The 20,142-nt window shown below is 47.0% G+C and overlaps 3 protein-coding genes across 10 annotated transcripts in view; 2 read left to right on the top strand and 1 right to left on the bottom strand.

Moving 5' to 3' along the window:
* The first annotated feature begins 4,188 nt into the window (after positions 1–4,188).
* PPP1R35 (protein phosphatase 1 regulatory subunit 35) lies at positions 4,189–5,483 on the top strand. The gene is made up of 4 exons (XM_067705727.1): positions 4,189–4,573; positions 4,654–4,906; positions 4,984–5,120; positions 5,232–5,483. The coding sequence occupies exons 1-4, from the start codon at positions 4,331–4,333 to the stop codon at positions 5,403–5,405; spliced, it is 807 nt and encodes a 268-aa protein (XP_067561828.1). The 5' UTR covers positions 4,189–4,330; the 3' UTR covers positions 5,406–5,483.
* A 470-nt stretch (positions 5,484–5,953) lies between these two features.
* On the bottom strand, positions 5,954–11,498 carry MEPCE (methylphosphate capping enzyme). Of its 2 annotated transcripts, none has more exons than XM_067705724.1 (4): positions 8,634–11,498; positions 6,974–7,192; positions 6,672–6,798; positions 5,954–6,397 (listed from the first exon to the last, which is right to left on the bottom strand). In XM_067705724.1, exons 1-4 carry the CDS (start codon positions 10,308–10,310, stop codon positions 6,321–6,323), a joined length of 2,100 nt encoding a protein of 699 aa, XP_067561825.1. In that variant the 5' UTR covers positions 10,311–11,498; the 3' UTR covers positions 5,954–6,320. The 2 variants fall into 2 exon arrangements, with proteins under 2 accessions (XP_067561825.1, XP_067561826.1); XM_067705725.1 differs by having other exon boundaries at positions 5,954–6,553; positions 8,634–11,492.
* Positions 11,499–12,103: 605 nt separating this feature from the next.
* ZCWPW1 (zinc finger CW-type and PWWP domain containing 1) overlaps positions 12,104–20,142 on the top strand; it is a 30,438-nt gene continuing 22,399 nt past the window's right edge. For 3 of the 7 annotated variants that reach the window (XM_067705720.1, XM_067705719.1, XM_067705713.1), the window contains exons 1-5: positions 12,117–12,275; positions 14,594–14,700; positions 18,411–18,467; positions 19,288–19,541; positions 20,028–20,106. In XM_067705720.1, coding sequence (XP_067561821.1) covers positions 18,443–18,467; positions 19,288–19,541; positions 20,028–20,106 — 358 coding nt within the window. In that variant the 5' untranslated portion in view covers positions 12,117–12,275; positions 14,594–14,700; positions 18,411–18,442. Of the gene's footprint in view, positions 12,276–12,320; positions 12,496–14,590; positions 14,701–18,410; positions 18,468–19,287; positions 19,542–20,027; positions 20,107–20,142 lie in introns of those variants that run through there. The other 4 variants (XM_067705715.1, XM_067705714.1, XM_067705716.1 and 1 more) reach the window with 4 other exon arrangements.

Below are 20,142 nucleotides of genomic sequence, written 5' to 3'. Positions count from 1 at the left end.
TTAGATTCCACATTATAAGTGACATCATATGCTATTTGTCTTTCTCTGTTTGACTGACTTCACTTAATGTGATAATCTCTAGGTCCATCCATGTTGCTGCCAATGGCATTATTTCATTCTTTTTCTAATGGCTGAGTAGTATCCCATTGGATATATGTACCACCTCTTCTTTATCCATTCCTCTGTCGATGGATATTTAGGTTGCTTCCATGTCTTGGCTATTGTAAATAGTGCTGCTATGAACATTGGGGTGCATGTATATTTTCAAACTATGGTTTTCTCCAGATATATGCCCAGGGGTGGGATTGCTGGATTATATGGTAGTTCTATTTTTATTTTTTTAAGGAACCTCCATACTATTCTCCATAGTGGTTGGACCAATTTTCATTCCCATCAAGAGTGTAGGAGGGTTCCCTTTTCTCCATACCCTCTCCAGCATTTATTGTTTGTAAACTTTTTGATGATGGCCATTCTGAGTAGTGTGAGGTGATACCTCATTGTAGTTTTGGTTTGAATTTCTCTAATAATTAGCGATGTTGAGCATCTTTTCATGTGCTTTTTGGAGCACTGTATATCTTCTTTGGAGAAATGTCTATTTAGATCTTCTGCCTTTTTTTTTTTTTTTTTTTCCTTTTTTTTTTTGCGGTACGCGGGCCTCTCACTGCTGTGGCCTCTCCCTCTGCGGAGCACAGGCTCCGGACGCGCAGGCCCAGCGGCCATGGCTCACGGGCCCAGCCGCTCCGCGGCATGCGGGACCCTCCCGGACCAGGGCACGAACACGCGTCCCCCGCATCGGCAGGCGGACTCCCAACCACTGCGCCACCAGGGAAGCCCCTCTTCTGCCTTTTTTTGATTGGGTTGTTTTTTTTGATATTGAGCTGCACAAGCTGTTTGTATATTTTGGAGATTAATCCCTTGTCGGTAGCATCGTTTGCAAATATTTTCTCCCATTCTGTGCATTGTCTTTTCATTTTGTTTATGGTTTCCTTTGCTGTGCAAAAGCTTTGAAGTTTCATTAGGTCCCATTTGTTTATTTTTGTTTTTATTTTCATTACTCTAGGAGGTGGATCCAAAAAGATATTGCTGTGATTTATGTCAAAGAGTGTTCTGCCTATGTTTTCCTCTAAGTGTTTTATAGTATCTGGTCTTACATTTAGGTCTTTAATCCATTTTGAGTTTATTTTTTTGTATGGTGTTAGGGAATGTTCTAATTTCATTCTTTTACATGTAGCTGCACAGTTTTCCCAGCACCCCTTATTGAAGAAACTGTCTTTTCTCCATTGTATATTCTTGCCTCCTTTGTCGTAGATTAATTCTATCCTGTTCCATTGATCTATATTTCTGTTCTTGTGCCAGTATCATACTGTTTTGATTACTGTAGTATAGTTTATAGTATATTTTGAAGTCAGGGAGCCTGATTCCTCCAGCTCCATTTTTCTTTCTCAGGATTGCTTTGGCTATTCAGGGTCTTTTTTGTTTCTATACAAATTAAATTTTTTTTTGTTCCAGTTCTGTGAAAAATGCCATTGGTAATTTGATAGGGATTGTATTGAATCTGTGGTTGCCTTGGGTAGTATAGTCATTTTGACAATATTGATTCTTCCAATCCAAGAACATGGTATATCTTTCCATCTGTTTGTGTCATCTTTGATTTCTTTCATCAGCATCTTATAGTTTTCAGAGTACAGGTCTTTTGCCTCCTCAGGTAGGTGTATTCCTAGGTATGTTGTTCTTTTTGATGTGATGGTAAATGGGCTTGTTTCCTTAATTTCTGTTTCAGATCTTTCGTTGAAGTTCTGTGTAGTTTTATCACCTGTGTAGGTCCCTGTATCCACCACAGTAAAGGAAATGAACAGTTCCAACACCAAAGAAAAACTCTGGGGTTACACCTTTTATGACCACACCCACCTCCTTCCCACCACCTGCATCTCTTCCACTTCGTCCCTAACACTTGGCAACCACGAAATCTGTCTTCCATTCCTAAATGTTTGTCATTTCCAAAATGTCATATAAATGGAACCATATAGCATCTAATTTTTTTGAGTTGACTTTTTTTGCTCAGCATAATAACCTGGCAATTTATCCAAGTTGTTGCATGTTATCAATAGTGTGCACCTTTTGATTGCTGATTAGTACTCTATGGCATTAAGTGAACCATAGTTTAAGTCCTTACCTGTTGGAGGACACTGAGTTGTTTTCAGTTTTTGTCTATTATGAATAAAGCTGCTATGAACATTGGCGTGTAGGTTTTGAAATGCCCAGGGATATGAAATTAGCTACCACATTCTGGAGGCCAGGGGTGCTTACTGGGTCCATCATTGCTTCTAAGGGCTTTTCAGTAGACAGAATTAGTATATGCTTTTAAATTTAAACTAAAATATTCCATGGGTTCATAAGATACTTCCTAAATTCAACAGTATAGGGAATTTGCATAACATCATTGATTTTATATTTGTATGTCTTTTCTCCTATGCCAAAATTCCAGTTCTGATAACATCAACATAATTATGTTCTATCCTACCCATTTTCACTTATTCCCAACAATATGACTACTGAATATAATTTAAGATTTTATGGCAGTTTAAAATTTTTTTAAACAGCAGTTAATTTTGTCTTTAGGGTAGATTTTTTGGATGTATAGCTAAATTACTGTGTTTTTCAAGTCATTCAGAAGAGTTCCCATCTGTGTAGTTAGTTAGTTCCCATCTGTGTAGTAAATATACATTTAGGTTCATTTGTTTCATCTTGCTTTCAACTTTTAGGGACTGATTTTTAAAAATTAATTTGTATCATATAATCATGTAAAACATATAAGTTTCCAAAGTCAAATATACAAAACAAAGTATACAGATGGTCCCTGACCTGTGACGGTTTGATTTACGATTTTTCAACTTTATGATGGTGTGAAAGCAATAAGCATTCAGTAGAAACCGTACTTCAAATTTTGAATTTTGATCTTTTTCCCGGGCTTGCAATATATGGTACCATACTGTCTTGTGATGCTGGGCAGAGGCAGTGAGTTGCAGCTTCCAGTCAACCTCGTGGTCATGAGGGTAAGCAACGTGATACACTTAAAACCATTCTGTACCCACTTTCAGCACAGTATTCAATACATTACATGAGATATTCAACACTTTATTATAAAATAGGCTTTGTGTTACATGATTCTGTCCAACTATATGCTAAATTAAGTGTTCTGAGCACATTTAAGTTAGGCTAGGCTAAGCTATGATGGTCAGTAGGTTAGGTGTATTAAATGCATTTTCGACTTAACGATATATTTCTCTCAACATAACCCCATCATAAGTGGAGGAAGATCTGCAGTAGAGGAAATGGGCATACTTATTCCTGACTTTAGCAGGAAAGCCTCTAGTTTCACCATTGAGATTCTCGAAAACTTTTTTTGTAAAATATGGGTAACGCCATCCATTCTATCTGATCTTCCACAGCATTTCTTGGAAGATAAAGTATGTGAAAACAAACTGAAAAGTGACACAAAAACATGCCTGTTGACTGTTAACGCATTTTGGGAGAGCCTCAAAAGTCTTGAACCCAACTTAGTACATTTTACAGAAGAAGAAACAGAGGCTCACAGAACTGAGAGGGCCTACCCCAAGGAACATTAGGGAATGAGGCGAGAGCTCCCGTTTCCTGCCCTGCAGTCCGGGATAAATCCACGGAGCCTTTTTTTAAAAAACTGTACTTATATGCAGATATTTATTTTTTATATAGATGAATATTTTAGTGGATCTTCGAAGGGGAAAAAGTCACAAAAGGCCGCAAACTGAATGAGGCTGCTGTCGCCCAGGCAACCACGGTCACCTAGGAGGGGGCCCGGGGCTGGAGTCAGTGAGCCACGCCCTCATTCAAACTGGGGAGCTCCGGTCCGAGTTTGGGGGCGACGGAACACCCGGAGATGCTGTGGAGGCACGGAGTAGGGAGATCCAGTATGGGGACGCTGGACCGTTAATAGGGAGGACTGACACACTCTGGATTCCAGCGGAGGCCAGGTGGTGGCGATTGGATAGGGCAACGACGCTGTAGCGCAAGTTTCTAGATGAAAATGGTCCTAATGAGGACCCGTAGAGCTTCCAAGGGCTTCAGCTCTAAAACCCCGGCCTGGGGGCGGGGCAAGGCTTTGTGGGCGGAAGCTTTCCGGGAGGCGGGGAGCGGGGTAACGGAAATGACGCTTAGGCGCACCAATAGGGCGGGGCGGGCGCTAACGGTTTTCGGTACCGCTGTCTTAGAAGGGCGGGGGAGAGGAGGTGGCGAGTCTGTGTTCCCTGACCCTTGGGCCCCAGCGACCCCGCACCCCTGCAGACACCCCAAGATGATGGGCTGTGAGGAGCCAGAGCTGGAGTCGGTGGAAGGGGGAGAGGCCGTGGCTGACCCAGGGCCACTCCCAGAACCCCGAGCCCCCGTGCCCGGAGCCCCCGTGCCGGAGCCCGGCCTGGACCTGAGCCTAAGTCTGAGCCCTCTGTCCGAGAGCCCCGGGCGCGGGCGGTCCAACTGCAGCCCGGGACGGCGGAAGGGGCGGGCGGACCGGCGGGGCGGGGCCCGCAAGGGGCGGCAGGTGAGCTGGGGGAAGGCCTGGCCGCCAGCCCGCCGACGACCCCGCGCCTACTTCTTCACCGCCCCGCTCTCTGCTTCCAGGTCCGCTTCCGCCTGGCGCCGCCCTCCCCGGTACGGTCCCAGCCGCCGCCGGCCGCCACCGCACCGAGCGAGAAGCTCGCGGCGCCGCAGGACCTGGGGACGCCCGTGCAGCAGAGCAGCCTGGCCCTGAGCTTCGAGCTGCAGGCCGCGCGGGCCGCAGCCGGGGGCCAGTTCGATGCCGCGAAGGCCGTGGAAGAACAGCTGAGAAAGTCGTTCCAGACCCGCTGTAGCCTGGAAGAGAGCGTGGCCGAGGGTGAGGGGGGCAGGCGGCCGGCCGGGCGCGGGAGCGGGGGTGCGAGGCGCCGCTCACTTCCGCTCCTGCGGTCTCAGGGCTGAACGTGCCGCGCTCCAAGCGGCTCTTCCGAGACCTGGTGAGCCTGCAGGTGCCCGAGGAACAGGTTCTGAACGCCGCGCTGAGGGAGAAACTGGCGCTCCTGCCGCCGCAGGCCCGAGCCCCGCCTCCAAAGGTGAGGGACCTGGGCTTGAGTCTCCCCTACCCCGTCCCCCCTCCTCCCCAACTGCCAGGGGTTCTGTCCCCTCCCCGAGGGTAACCTTGCTTTTTGCTCCAACTCCAACAGGAGCCATCTGGGCCAGGGCCAGACATGACCATTTTGTGTGATCCAGAAACATTATTTTATGAATCTCCACACCTGACCCTGGAAGGTCTGCCCCCTCTCCGGCTTCAACTCCGGCCCCGCCCTTCAGAGGATACCTTCCTTATGCATCGGACACTGAGGCGATGGGAAGCGTAGACTTGGGAGGCTCCCTGGATTGCTAGTTCATATCTTTTTGTTTTTAAACTATGAGAATAAAGTGGTTTTGCTAACAAATGGGACTCTTCTTGGGAGCCTTGAGATGGGGTCAAGCCTCAGGTTGGAAGCTGCCAGAAAGTCAAGGTTTTGGCCCTCCTTTAAAGGAACTTGGTAGTGATGAGAAATAGAGCAGGCAGGTGGTCTGGTCCTAAAAGTGCCTTTTTCTAGTTCCACTTCGACTCCACGGTTAACTTCCAAAGTTAGCTTTGTGCCCAAAACTTACGTAAAAAAGTTTTGTCAGTGTTTCTTTGGGGGAGGATAGATTCTTCAGGTTTCACATCAAAGTTCACATACCCCTTTTTCCTGGCCTAGGGTTCTGTACACTTGGGTGTGGGTCTCGTTAGCATTCAACAGCCTTCCCAACCATTGAAAAACCTGCCCTCTTCCTTAAGACTATAGTTTGGGCAGAGAGGAAGCACAGGTTCTACCAGGAGGCACCGTGTCCCCCACCCCCACCCCCCGCCCCCAACTAGAATGTGCTAGACAGGTGTGTGGGCCACTGCCCTAAACATCAAGTTTATTGTGCTGTTCTCACATTCCAAACCCAACCCCCTCTCCCAGTGAGGGACAGCAGAGGGAAGGATTTTCACAGTACCTGCATGCCTCCCCAGCAACGTCCCCCTTTTAACCCTCAGTCCATCTATCCGTGGTCCACTGAAACGCAGCTAGGGACAAGGGCCGAGGAGAAATGGGAACCTCTCCTTGGGAGAACAGGAGGAAGAGGCTAGAGAACTTGATACCCCCCAGCTCCCATGCCCTCGGAGAACAGAGGGCAGCAAACAGTCCATGCCATCCAGCCCAGTGGGCTAGGGGAGAGGAAGATGATGGTGACTCCAGCACAGCTGGGCTTGCTGCTTAGGTGCCAGAGGTGTAGGGAAGAGGCTGGGGCAGCAACACAGGAAAAGCTTTCTCTGCAGATCCAGGAGAGGAAACTATTTTTGGAGGCAGAAAGAAAAGACCTTGGGATACTTTCCTCTCCCCCCCCAGGTCCTCTGGAGCAGCGGGCAGCTTCACACTTTCTGTTCAGGGGGCCACTTAGTGGCTGGGGGAATGGGCCTTGTGGAACAGGTACACAGGACGCTGGAAGCCTGAGGGAAGAGTGTGCAATCAGGAGGGGTTTTGGCAGGACCTTAAGACTCCACAGGGTCTGCACCCTGCACCAGGACTGGCCTCCCTTCCTCCCCCAACAAAATAAGCCAGCCTTACCTCTGGAGGTGTTGTGGGGTGTGGCCACAAGCTCATAGCTGGAGAAGCCCACCTCTGGGGATGTCAGGTAGGAACTGAACTGCTCTGGCTTCAGCTGAATTCGATAGTAGTTCTTGTAGATTGCTTCCTAGGGAGGACGACAAGGGATCACTTTAGCTCGTTGCCTTCTCTGCTGGTGGAGGATGATGCCCACCCAGGGGGCCTTTTCACCTTGTTCAGAAAGTCCTCTTTCTGCTTCTTTGAGGCCTTCCTTGCCTCAACTAAAGGAAGGATAGGCCCAACTTCCAGAAACCCCAACTCACCGTGAGAGTCTTTCTCCTGCCGTAGGATGACCAAGGCTGGGGCTCCAGGACCAGGATGCCCCCAGGATGTAGGTGCCGGTAGATTCGACGAAACATGCGCTTCAGCCCCTCGTCTCCCCAGTTGAGATGCACCCACTTGGTGAGGCTGAGGCAGAGCACCACATCATACTCAGGTTTTTGGGCCTCCACCAGCTCATCTCGATCCAGCACATAGTTACCCTGAGAGCAAGAATTGGGGGTGAGGTCAACAGAGGCATAAAAGAACCACTGCCCCCTCACAACCCACTCTGCAGCCTCACTTTAGTCCTTGGCCACAATCTGCTTTGACACTTCTCAAAATAACTCCCAAATGGTACCCTGTTTGAGTCTCATTTTCTTGCTTTCTATTGGTGGTAAGCCAATCAAACATAAAAAGGGAGCTTGGGTAACTTTATTTTTTTGCGGTACACGGGCCTCTCACTGTTGTGGCCTCTCCCGTTGCGGAGCACAGGCTCCGGACGCGCAGGCTCAGCGGCCATGGCTCACGGGCTCAGCCGCTCCGTGGCATGTGGGATCTTCCTGGACTGGGGCACAAACCCGTGTCCCCTGCATCGGCAGGCGGACTCTCAACCACTGCGCCACCAGGGAAGCCCGGTAACTTTAAATTGAGCAAATTATCCACGAGATCACCAAAGCTGGGGTCAAATTGCAGAGAAAGAATGGTGGGGTTCTCCCAAGACCCTGTCCGCTACTTATTCCCACCCCACAGTCATTAAGCTGAGAGATTCAACGTTATGCAAAGGGCCCCAACCCAGGTTTGAAAGGGAGACCTGTGGGTTCCTTCCCTGTAGTTGGGACTGGCAAAGTTTCAGGCCTATTCTTTTTCTCCCAGAGAAATGAAGAACCCCATCCCGCAGGAAACCTTTTCTAGATGATAAGCTCATTACCACCCTCTGCAAAGTCCATTCTTCTAGGTTGTAACCCAACACACTGCCAACTATTCCTGTAGCTGGCCTAACTGGAGCATTTTACGGGAATCCACCTGCAGTCAGGGGACAGACACTGAAGACATGGTACTCTCTCCTGCTTCCCCAAGGTACTCTTTCTGACACTTCCCCATCCCACCATCTTGGGTCAGTGTGGAGATGACCTTAGGCCAAGCCGCTTAGGTTCCTGGCCACTGACAATCAATTCTGCATCTAATGCAAACAAGGTCCCCATCAAAGGACAGAAACTGTAATTAGTCAGCCACTACCCTAATCCTCTCCCCCATCCCAAGACATTGCATGTCTGAAACCCACCCCTTCATGCACCTTCAGTAGGTTGGAGGACAAGTTTTCATCTGGACCACATCCTCTTAACGGGGAAGGTGGACAAGTCTGGATTACAGTACTGGCCAAGAGCAGGGCAAGAGGAGTCTGCCCCAATTCTGGGGCTTGCAGTCATGAGAAAGGACTCCAAGTAGAGCCACCGCCACCGCCCCCCCGACCCAGGTTATAGGGGGGGAGACACACCCAGTGGAATCAATCGCAGATTCAGACCCTTCTCTGGAGGATTTGGTTTTCCTAGGGAGGGGTGCATGCACAGACACCCTCTGGGTTATAACCTTTCCCTGCCATGTTCCCATTTAACCTCATCTTCACTCCTGGTCCCTATCCCAAGAGCCTGTGAACCCTCTTACCGTGACGAAGACAACATTGTTGGGGAAGACGGATGTGTCTGCTCCATCCAAGGGCACTTGGGGTGCAGCAATGGGACCCCGGCTGGCCGTCAGTGAGGCCGGGAAGTAGCTTCTCTTTCGGACGGTTGTGGTCCCTTCCTCACTCTCTGCTCCTGGGGCCCCGTCAGAAGTCTGGGGTGGCAGACGCAGCTCTTCGGACAGGTAGTGTCGGATGTTTTGGCGGGCCGAATGGATGAGCTGGGCATCAATATCCAGGCCCACCATGCGGGACGGGCCCCACTTACAGGCAATGCTCAGGGTCAAATGGCCCACATTGCAGCCCAGATCTAGGACGTCCCGACCCCGAAACCACTCAGGCTTCAACACCCGAAGGCGCCCGTCCTCACAGGAAGGATTGCGGTACCCATAGTACTTGCAAAAATTCCCATACTGGAACTTGCACTGTTGCTTTTTGAAGCCCGCAGCAGGTAGTGGGTGGAGGTGGTGGCGGCCTCCCCCACTCCCTCGGCCCTTTTCCTTGGGACCCTGGCCTCCACCCCTAGCCCCTGCCTCTGACTTGCTGGAAGTCCTGCGACGTTTGCGATGTCGTGAGGAGGAAGACGAGGATGCAGAGGTAACTGAGGCAGCTGGAGGGGCTGAAAGGGAGCCTGAGGGACCCTGTAGGGCAGATGGAAGGGGAGACACGACCTCATCCCTGCAGTTGATGGCTGTGTTGAGTTCATAGGGTTCGGGGGCGTCCCGGTTCTGGCCTCTATGCTGCTGCTGCTGCTGCGGGGTGCCCTCCCCATGGAGTGAGGAAGTGAGGGGGGCTGTGGGCAGCACGGAGTGGCTATCATTCCCTCCAGCTGCCTGCTGCTGCTGCTGCTGCTGGTGGTGCTGTCCCCGGTGTCTATGCCGCTTCCGACCAGTCTTGAGTGGCGAAGCAAGGACTACTTGGGCCTCATCAGTGCAAGTATTGAGACTGAGAGGGTCTGTAATATCTTTGGGGATGAGGATCTCCACTGGATCTCGCCCCTTGGCCGGAAGTGGGGATGACTTAGGGGTCTCCGCATTGAGTGCGCGGCTCACTTCCTCATCCAGGAGACTATTCAGGTTCAATGGATCAAAGATATTGCCCCCCAGGAGGAAGTTGGAGGGTAAGACAGAGTCACAGTCCGAATTGACCCGCCTGCGCCTCTTGAAGGCCGGATGTTTGAAGCCTCCACCACCTCCCCCTACATTACAGCTATTTCTCCTCTTGCCCCCACCTCCCCCAGGGGGCCGGTGGGGCTGATAGCCATTACGGGGTCGAGGAGGAGCAGGGGGGCCCAGTTCTGTTCCGCCCCCTCCCCGTCGCTCCTCCCCCACGTCCGGCGGAGCGGCTCTCCCGGGGGGATCCGACAAGCAGGCCTCCCCGTGCGACTGCGCCTGGGGGCCGCCCCCTCGTTGCTGCTGCGACTGACCGCCCCGAGGGGTGGGTGCAGCCCCGGGGCTCTCCTTGCCGGCCTCAGAAGCCGGGGATCCCGCCGAGTGTGCGCGCGGGCCCGGCCCACGCTGTGTTCCGCCGCGGAGCTCCCCGGAGGCTGCCTCTCGGTGCGGTTGCACAGTGGGGCCGCCCCCTCCGCCCGACTCATCTTTAAGCGGCGGCGGCGGGGCCGGCACCAGAAACGGCTCCTTCTCCGCCGCCATCTCGATCATTTCCTCCCCTTATTCCGTCCCAGTCGAGGGCAACCGGGGGGACAGGGGGCTTAACCCCCCTTCCTAAACCCCGCTCGCTTCCCCCCCTTTCGCGAGTGCGCGCGCAGTTCTGCTCTTCTCCCCTAGTCTCGCGCCCAAGCGCCTCCCCCGAAGCGCGCCCTACTCGCCCGCGAGACCAAAACAAGATGCCCGCGAGACCCGAACAACTCGAGGAATCAACCGCGCGTGCGCCGACCCCTTTCTCCACTACCACTACCGCTTCGCCGCGAGCGCGCACTGCTGGGGCGCGTTCCTCTCTCCCTGGAATCACGCATGCGCACTCCGCCACCACCCTGGTTGCGCGCGCATCGGAGTACGAACCAACTTAACGGCTCCGGGAGTTTAAATATAGCCCCCTCAGCCCCCCCAAAAGCCCACCACCCCAAACTGACACCCTACTTCCCTTCGCAGCTATGTCCGTCCCTACTGATATCCTTTGTCTCTGCCGCGCGATCCCACCCACCGTAGGCGGGGGACGGGGAGCTGGTGTGAAAAGGTCTCCTTGACACCCGACCCTTGTTCCTGAGGAATGAGTCTCAGCGGTCTCCGCCCGGCTCTAAACCCAGCAACCTCCCTACCCCGCCTCCTTCCTCCCCCTAGTGGGCAGCGCCTGCGCACACCCTTTTGGGCTTGCGCGGGTAGATGCAGCACGTGCTGGAGATGACGCCCCGCCCTCCGTCCTAGGGGCGGGAACTGTTACGTTGCTTCCTCAGGTTTGGTACACGCATCATGCGTCAGCACGACTCGGAGGGGTGTGGCTAAGGAACGGGGCGGCCCTCATGAATTATTCATGACCTGGTTGCCCCCTGTGTCCACCTATTTAGAAGGGCTTCCGAGGGAGTGGAGGGGGTGAACCTAGAAGTAGGGGAGGGGAAGGAGCGGAGCGTACTGCCCGTCTTCCTACTAACTGTTCTCAGTATAATACGACAGGTCATTTTAACTCACCCCCTTGAAAATATTCTCTGCTGAACTGGAAAAAAAAAAACTAAAACAGGCAATGTTGTCCAACTTCCTCTTCCCTCGAAACGGCCGAGTAGTTCTCTCGCTCCTCCGCCTTCCCCCAATCGCAATCACCTGGGGACACTACGCCCTCTTCTCAGCCTCCCCATCCACCGCCCGGACACCAACGCCTCCGCCCACCACCCGACGTCTGCGCACGAGCCCCCCAGCCCGCGGAGAGCGACCCCGACGCCCACCACAGCCACCAATAGCAGTACACCCACCACCACCGCCCCCTCGTACGCAGGCCTTCCCAAGCACACGTTGTGGCTTCGCGCCGCCTTATATAAAAACGAATGTGGGCGGAGAAGAGGCTTTGGCCTGCTTTGGGGACCCCCTGCCTCAGTCAATGGGGAAGAAGCTACTCGACGGCCTTTCCAGAGGGTGCTTTGTGGCTCGTTCTCCTTGCCAACAGCGCTTGGGGTGCGGGTCCTGTGGCTGAGAAGAGGGAGGAAGAGGCGAGAATGGGGTTAAGGATAGTCTCAAAATAAAATATCAAAATAAGGGCATGAAGGAGACTAAGAGGAAGAATGGGAATCAGGGCACGATTCCCAGAGGAAGGAAAAGGCAGTCTCGAGCACAGAGTAAAGTTAGTAAAAGGAATATGTGCATCTTGAACGATCAGGCGCTATTGCTGCCACCTAAAAAAAGTGAGGCCACCGAGGATTATGGGATTTGTAGTTTTACAGGGCGTTTTGTTGGAAGATGGCGGCAATAACTCAGCTGCGCAGACGCAGAAGCCGATTCCAGTTGCGCATGCGCCTTACCTCTGCGAGCAGGCCGCCGGTGGGGGTGGAGGTGGACCTTGTGCGCGGCCTCGCGCCTTTCCCTGGTGGCGGGAAAACTGGCTCGAGGTTTGAGGGGCTTGGAGAATCTCTGCATTACCCCACTCTGCTCCTCGCCCTTAGGTTCTCATCTCTCCAGAAGGTAGTTCCGCTTGCAGCTGAAGGTGCTAGGCGTGGCCAATCCTGACACCTGTCGCCTGAGAAGTTTTCTCTTCAGGGTGCCGTCCAACTCTTAACCCCTGTCCTCAGAATCTCTAACCGCAAACTTACTCCCAACAAACAAACAAAAGTAACTCAATATCACGGCGGGCGACGACGGACCTGAGGGAGAATGCGGATCCTGGTGCTTCCGCGGGTTGCGGGTGGGAGCTGAGGGGAAATTCTCTCATGGCGGGGGAGTTGTTGATGGGGAAGAGACGCTAGAAAGCCACTCTTTTACCCTTTGAGGGGAGTCAAGGACTTTTGGCTCTGTGGTACCTCCGGTCTTAAATGTTGTGCTTAAGACGGAATTGGTGAGGGAAGAGAGAGGGAAATATGTGGGTCCGTCAGAGTTCTTCCCTCTGGTTTATAAGGTGGAATCAGGCCTTTTATTGTTCCAAACGTCACCTTGGTGCTCTGTGAGTCAAAATGCTGCCGGAGTCTGGGAGTCCATGGGCATGACCCCTTTAAGCGAAAGCAATACAAAAAGGCTAGTTTGAGGTCGGCAATAGTTTGGGGCCAGTATGCAAGCTTTCCGGGAGTTAGATAGCAAGGGTCTGAACCAGGATCAGGGTCCTAAAGAAAGAGTCTGCTTTGGTGATAAGTCCCCGTATCTCTGTGCTTCCTTGCACTCTCTGAACCGAGAAGCTTTAGTCACCATTAATTTATTTATAAGATTATGTAAAAGGTTTAGTTCAGGTAGTTATGACAGTAAATGTCTTGTTAGGTAGTCTGTTATGGGCAGTAAGCGTAGTGGGGATCATTTTTTCCTTCTGTCTTGTTAAAAGTTTTAAATCATGCTTGCTGAGTGCACATGAGAGAAAGAAGGAAGAAAGAGACAGGAAGGAAGGAAGAGAGAAAGAGAAAAAGAACTCTTACTGACGGAGGAATGATAATGAGCAGGGATCTACATACCGTTAGACATTAAGACAAAAATCAAACTCCAGCTTAAAGGATATTTAAAATATAGTCTTTATTTATTTATTTAAGAGTTATGTTTTATCTGGTGGCCATATGGAGGACTTCAAGCCTGGGAGGCAGCATCTCAAGTAACCCTGAGAAAACTGCTCCCAAAATATAGTCTTTATTTATTTAGTTTACAATATATATTTACTTATTTTTGTATGTGTCTATCTACTCCCACTAGAATGTCAGCTCAGTGAGAACAGAAACTCGATCTTTCTTGTTCTCTGCTCAAAATATAGTCTTTTTTTTTTCAAAATATAGTCTTTAAATACAGTTTTTTGAGGCTCACGGAGTCTGTGTTAGAGGACAATTCTAAAGGGTTTCTTTTGTTCTTTTAGACCAAGGATTCCAGGGACAATATAAAGAGGGAATAATTGGATACTTAAGAGGGGAGAAATTTGTGAACATATTCTAAATGGGGGAAAGGGAGAGGAGGATTAATGCTTTTTGAAAAATATTGACAAGACTGAATTTATTTAGCTAGATCAATTCTCAAACATTTTGGTCTCAGAATCCTTTTATACTCTTAAAAATTATGAAGGATTCCAAACATTGGTTTATATCTATTTATGGATCTATTGATACTAGTATATTAGAAATTAAACTGAGAAAAAAATTAAGCATTTATTTATTAATTTTAAAATAACAATAATAAACCCATTACATAATGTTAACGTAGATAATATTTTAATGAAAATATATTTTCCTAAATGAAAGAAAATTTAGTATGAAGAATGGTGTTTTACATTTCTGCAATCTCTTTCATGTCTGGCTGGATTTTCATCTGTTTCTGAATTCAATCTGTTATGATATCTTGTTTTGGTTGAAGAGTATGAGAAAACCCAGCCTAACACAGATAAGTAGTTGAAAAAGGGAGGGGGCCCTCAGGGGTCTTTAGATCGCACTTTGAGATCTGCTGAGCTAGGTGATTTCATTCTATAATCAGTGTCATGATTTTTAGTGTTCTAAATGAAAGAAAACTATTTTTTGGAATAGCTCATTCACCTTCCCTTGGTTCCCTTTATTATTTCTAAGTTATTTTCCCCTCCTTATTCACCCTTCTTTCTTATGTCAGTTCAATAGTTAGGATCTGGTTATGGAACTTTCACACTTAAAGCTTTATTGGATTTTTTTGTCTCTCTTTTTTCATCTAAGGTCAGAAAAAAGAAATTAAAACCTCAAATGTTATTCCTGGGTCTAGAGCCCCCAGTCATTTCCTAGCTGGCCAGGTGAAAGTTGGTGGTATTTTGTATATTTTTTAACTTCCTTAAAATTGTTTTTCTCTCTCTGAAGTAGATTTCAACATTCGTTATTGTGGAAGAAAATACTTCGCCTGAAACAGAGGAGCAGAGACTTGACTTGTCAGACGGTGACTTCCAGATTTTCCCTTCTCTATTGATCAGGTTAGAGATTTTATTTAAAAGTAATGTTCTTCATCACACCCTCACTGTAGGTTAAGGAAAACCAGTATTCATTGCTGCTTGTATATTTACTACATCTTATTAACTCAACGATGATCCACAATTTTATCTAGTTGCTTGGGGCTCCAGTAACACACTTTTGCCTAGAGAGGTCAGTATAGGTTTAGATAATGATTTGAACCTAAATATTGGAAAAATTTTGCCTTTTTAGGTTGATTAAAATACTCTTTTTATTTTAAAAAATCACTTTGAAATGGTGGTATATGTATAAAATGCTAGAGTTACACAAGAGGGTACAGTAGAGAGCTCATTTCCACCCCCAGCCACCCGTTTCCAGTCTGCTGAGACACTTTTGTCAGTTTCTTGTGTATTCTTCCAGAGATAGTTTACGGATACACAAGGATCTTATATAGAGGAACATTTAAAAAAATCAAATTTTGTCATCTCAGGTACACTAATTTTCATTTTGTTTTTCTCATTTAGTATAGTTTTATAATTCTGATTGTCTTCATAGGGACTTCTCAGGATCATTTTTGGAATTCTAGAGTCTGGGAGAAGATATGTTTGTCATTTATTATTATTATTCCTTTTGCAGCCTAATTTTATTCAGTTTCTAGCTTCTATTTAGGATTATCGTAAAGAAGGGACCAGTTTGCTGCAGTGATTCTCCCCCAATGTCCCACTTGCTTTTTTTCCAGTGTCAAATAAGTTTGGGAGTTGGTGGTGAAAAGTTAAGATGGAAACAATGATAAAATGTGCTCCTTAATATATAGGAAAAGTAGTTACTGCAGAATAGCACATATCAATTATTCGCATTTATGGAATGAAGAAAAAGAACAGAAAAATACCAAAAAAAAATTAAAAATACTTTATATTCAGCCATGCTGTGGCCACACTAAGTCAAGTCTCCAGTACCTTTTGAATTCATCTTGGGATCTGGAGGGAGGAATTCTACACCCTGAACAACTGAGTGTTTAGCTTGGACATTTGAGGGTTGTAAAATTTTCAGCCCCTTTAGAGGGAAGACTGTATGAACCCAAAGATCCATTTTATGCTGCTTTTGGATCTCTTTATAGTGGGAGATGGCAGAGTAGGAAGATTGAGTTTCAGGTCCAGGGCCTTCAAAGCACTCAAAACCAACAGCCAGAAATAAGATCACTGAGAAGAACAGACATGTTATTAGAATTCGGAAGCCAAAACCTGGGTTCATCTTGACTCTACCATATATTAACACTGAGGTTTTGGGCAAACCACAGCTGGGTAGAAATAATATTAATGGTGGAAAGTGAAAACTGGAAAAATGTACAAGTTCTTGGAACATCACAAGATGAGTCTTGGCACTGTGCTGGGTCACAAATGACTTATAGCTGTGTAGAGATGTTAACCTCTTCAGCCTTTAGTGTGGCTGGAGGCCCCCCACTCCCATCCCTCAGTTGTATATGGATGTGGGCAGCCTGGTCCTTTTACCCTAGAGTACCTAGAAATATTTTCTGTGTTTCAATGTGTACTTTTAATGTATGCTTTACATGTGTGCTGTGATATTAAGGTTATTGTGAAGCACTGAACTACTGAACTAGACGATTGGGATGTAGTGTAGCACAATTCATAACGCAAACTTATAAATCAGACAGATTCTAATCCTGATTTTTACCACTTTATCGATTACTTAATGTCTCTAAATCCCTCTAAGCCTCAGTTTCCCCAAATGTAAAATGGTATCAATCTCACAGATTTATTGGGAGAATTAAATGAGATGACATATTCAAAGATTATAGTGAGTGCTCAATAAGTGTTACTCATTATTATTAGTCACAACTTTGGTAGAAATAATGAAGCATGCTGATATAGAACATCTGTGTTCTACATCTGTAGAACATCTGTGAGTAGATAGCTACAGATAAACTATGGATATAGAGTGAATATGCTAGATTCCTTTTACTAGCTTCTCTGGGGACCTCTGCTGATTACTAAATACTTCTGAGCCATGAATAGAAATTGCGAGAGTCCAGCACATTCGGAAATTTATTAGACTAGAAGATTTAGGTAAAGGGAAGATATACATTATAGTGATGTTAATAAAGGGGGTTCTCTATGCATAGGGATGTCTGAATTAGGTAGGAGAATTTATAGGTTATTTGTCTTTTAAGTATTCAGGAGAACCTTGTGAAATGAGGTTATCCCTCTGAAGAAAACTCTCACTGTTTAACTCCCAGGACTGTCCACACCCTACTACCACTACTCTGCTACTATTTATACTTCTGGCTGTTAAAAACGTGTCTTGCTTTAATAAGAGCACCAAATGGGGTTGCTTATGCTAAGCCCCAAGTCACTAAACCAAGACAACTTAATTACAATGTTAGGTCTCCCAGAAATGGAATCTTAAACCAGTCAGTCAGGAATTGCCTGATCATCACTAGTTGGGTAATCTGCCTGATAGACTCCAGTAGTCCCTTAAAGGAAAGTAACCTTGTATGACCAACCTGCTTTTTTTTTTTTTTTGCCTAGTATTACTTCCTTCTTCCTGCTCCCTTCTGCCTGTAAAAGTCTTTAATTTTGCATAGCTCCTTGGACCTCCTGTCTATCTGGTAGATTGGATGCTGCCCAATTCGTGAATTGTTGAATAAAGCCAATAAGATCCTCAAAATTTACTCAGTTGAATTTTTTTTAATTTATTTTTTTTTTGGTTGCGTTGGGTCTTTATCACTGCACGCGGGCTTTCTCTAGTTGTGGTGAGCGGGGGCTACTCTTTGTTGCGGTGTGCGGGCTTCTCACTGCAGTGGCTTCTCTTGTTGCCAAGCACGGGCTCTAGGTGGGCGGACTCAGTAGTTGTGGCATGCAGGCTCTAGAGCACAGGCTCAGTAGTTGTGGTTCACGGGCTTAGTTGCTCCGCAGCATGTGGGATCTTCCCTCACCAGGGCTTGAACCCGTTTCCCCTGCATTAGCAGGCAGGTTCTTAACCACTGTACCACCAGGGAAGCCCCTGAATTTTGTTTTTTAACACATCACTGCCACTATCATTTCTACCTACTTACAAGTGCCTGCCTCATGTTGCACATGGTTCTAGGCACTTAAAACACTAAGGATTGTTGCTGATCTTTAAAACAGCAACTTTTATTATCCTCCAGCATGTAATTGGCACTGCTGAGGAGTAGAATTGTAATCAAGAAGGTAGAAAATGTAGTTCAAGTGTCCCAGGCAAAGAGACCCTGAACCCAAGAAGACAGGTAGAGGAGAAAGTTTAAAATCATGTTCGATCAGGGCTTCCCTGGTGGCGCAGTGGTTGAGAGTCCGCCTGCCGATGCAGGGGACATGGGTTCGTGCCCCGGTCTGGGGGGATCCCACATGCGGCGGAGCGGCTGGGCCTGTGAGCCATGGCCGCTGAGCCTGCGCGTCTGGAGCCTGTGCTCCGCAACGGGAGAGGCCACAATGGTGAGAGGCCCACGTACCGCAAAAAAAAAAAAAAAAAAAAAAAAAAAAATCATGTTCGATCAGCACTGTATAGCACAGGGAACTATATTCAGTATCCTGTGATAAACCATAATGATGAAGAATATGAAAAAGAATATATATAAGTTTAACTGAATCACTTTGCTGTGCAGCAGAAATTAACAACATTGTAAATCAACTAGGCTTCAATAAAATTTGAAAAATCATGTTCAGAGTAATAGCAGTTCATTTCTTTTTTCTAACAGAGGCATAAAGAAAAGTGTAGCTTCTGAGCTGAATGATGACAACCTTGCAGAGTAAAGGTGAGTCAAGAGTCACTTTCCTCTTCTTTCTCAGCCGTTGGTCATCTGGACATCTTTCCCCCCAAAGGGAAGCTCAATTCACATGTATTTCCTGTCCACTTTGTTAAAGTTACTACTTTTCTAGACACTTTGAGTGAAATACATTTGACTTAGAAACAGTCTTATTCAAGAAATGTATGAACTCGTAGGGAGAGAAGAGACATTTAGATATTTAAAACATAAATTTGAATGTGGTAAATGCCACAGGACAGGTACAAAGTATTATGGAAGCTCAGAAGAAAGATACATTACTTATACCTGGGAGGATCAGTACAATTTTCATTGCATCGTTTGTAGATTTTGACTAGGTTTTTAAAAATTTCTCTAATTTCTCCTAAAATTTTGTGAAAAGTTAAAACAAGCAAATTAAAAAAAAAAATTCACATTTGAATAATTCAGCTTCCTGCATACTTATATTTATCACCTTTGACTTACTCAGTGGTTCTTAAACCTGGTAGTGCATCAGAATCATCTAGATAGCCTCATAAAATTACAGATTCTTGGGCCTCACTTCAAACTACTTCATCAGAATCTTAGGGCAGGGATGAGAGGGTGGGGGGCTGGGAGGGTTGGGGAAGGAAGGCCTAGGAATCTGTTAAATAATAATTTATTTTTTTTCATATTATAATATTTCATTATAATATTAATATTTCATATTATAATATTATTAATATTTCATATCCAGATAATTCTGATATGGTCAATCAATGGTAGTGTTTGGCAATTTCTGTGTTAGATTCTATATTTCATAAATTCCATTTGATGATCAAATTTCTTTCAGAATGCGGGAAGGGACCAAAGAAAACCTTTGCCCCACCTGCACAAAAACTGCATAGCCTGATGCCCTATAACCTTAACTCATCGAAGGAGGAGATCCTGGGAATCAGTTCCCCAGAGGCAGAGACCAGGCCAAGCCTGCTAAAGGCCAGGTTAGAGAAGAAGAAGGAGAAAACAACCAAAGAGAATGGTACAAGCAGTGGCCAGGAGATAAAAGGAAAGGCTCAAGACAGCAAGAAAGCAGAGAAGAAAGAAAAGGTAAAAATCACAATGATGGGCTCTAGTGGGACAGTTTCTCCTAGTCACCCAGCCTGGGCAAACAGGATCTTTTCATTTCAGAAGACATTTAAATATTTATAACATAAATTTGAATGTAGTAAATCCCACAGGGAAAATTCATCCTGTAGTTTCCGTTTTTAATTTCTTTTTGGGGCTTCTATTTTCTTCTCTAAGAGGTAAAAAGTGTTTTGATGAAAGCGTTTAGCAGGGCATACTGGGCAGGGAGGGGCTGAGGTGGGATGGAGGTGAGAGTAGAAGTAGACAGAAATTTTATAAACTTTTTCCTTTTCTTTGACTCCTTTACTCCCAGGAGATCTGGGATAGAATTTATGGAATCCTTAGGTTGACTTTATGCTCTCAGTCTTGTGAACTTACTGCCTTATCTAAAGGAGGCTTCCTTGACTAGTCACAGAGGAGGACTGGGGAAAGATGAGCAGTTTTTCTCCCCTACCCTTCTCTCTGCAGGGAAAATCAACTCTTACAAATGCAGAATTTGAGGAGATTGTCCAGATTGTGCTACAGAAGTCCCTCCAGGAGTGCTTGGGTATGGCTTATAGTGAGAGTAAAAGAGTTTCAGTTT

The sequence above is a fragment of the Pseudorca crassidens genome, chromosome 15, assembly GCF_039906515.1.
Source record: "Pseudorca crassidens isolate mPseCra1 chromosome 15, mPseCra1.hap1, whole genome shotgun sequence".
Classification (NCBI taxonomy): Eukaryota; Metazoa; Chordata; class Mammalia; order Artiodactyla; family Delphinidae; genus Pseudorca; species Pseudorca crassidens.
The sequence above is the reverse complement of the archived record's forward strand: the minus strand, read 5'-3'. Positions and strand labels throughout refer to the sequence as shown.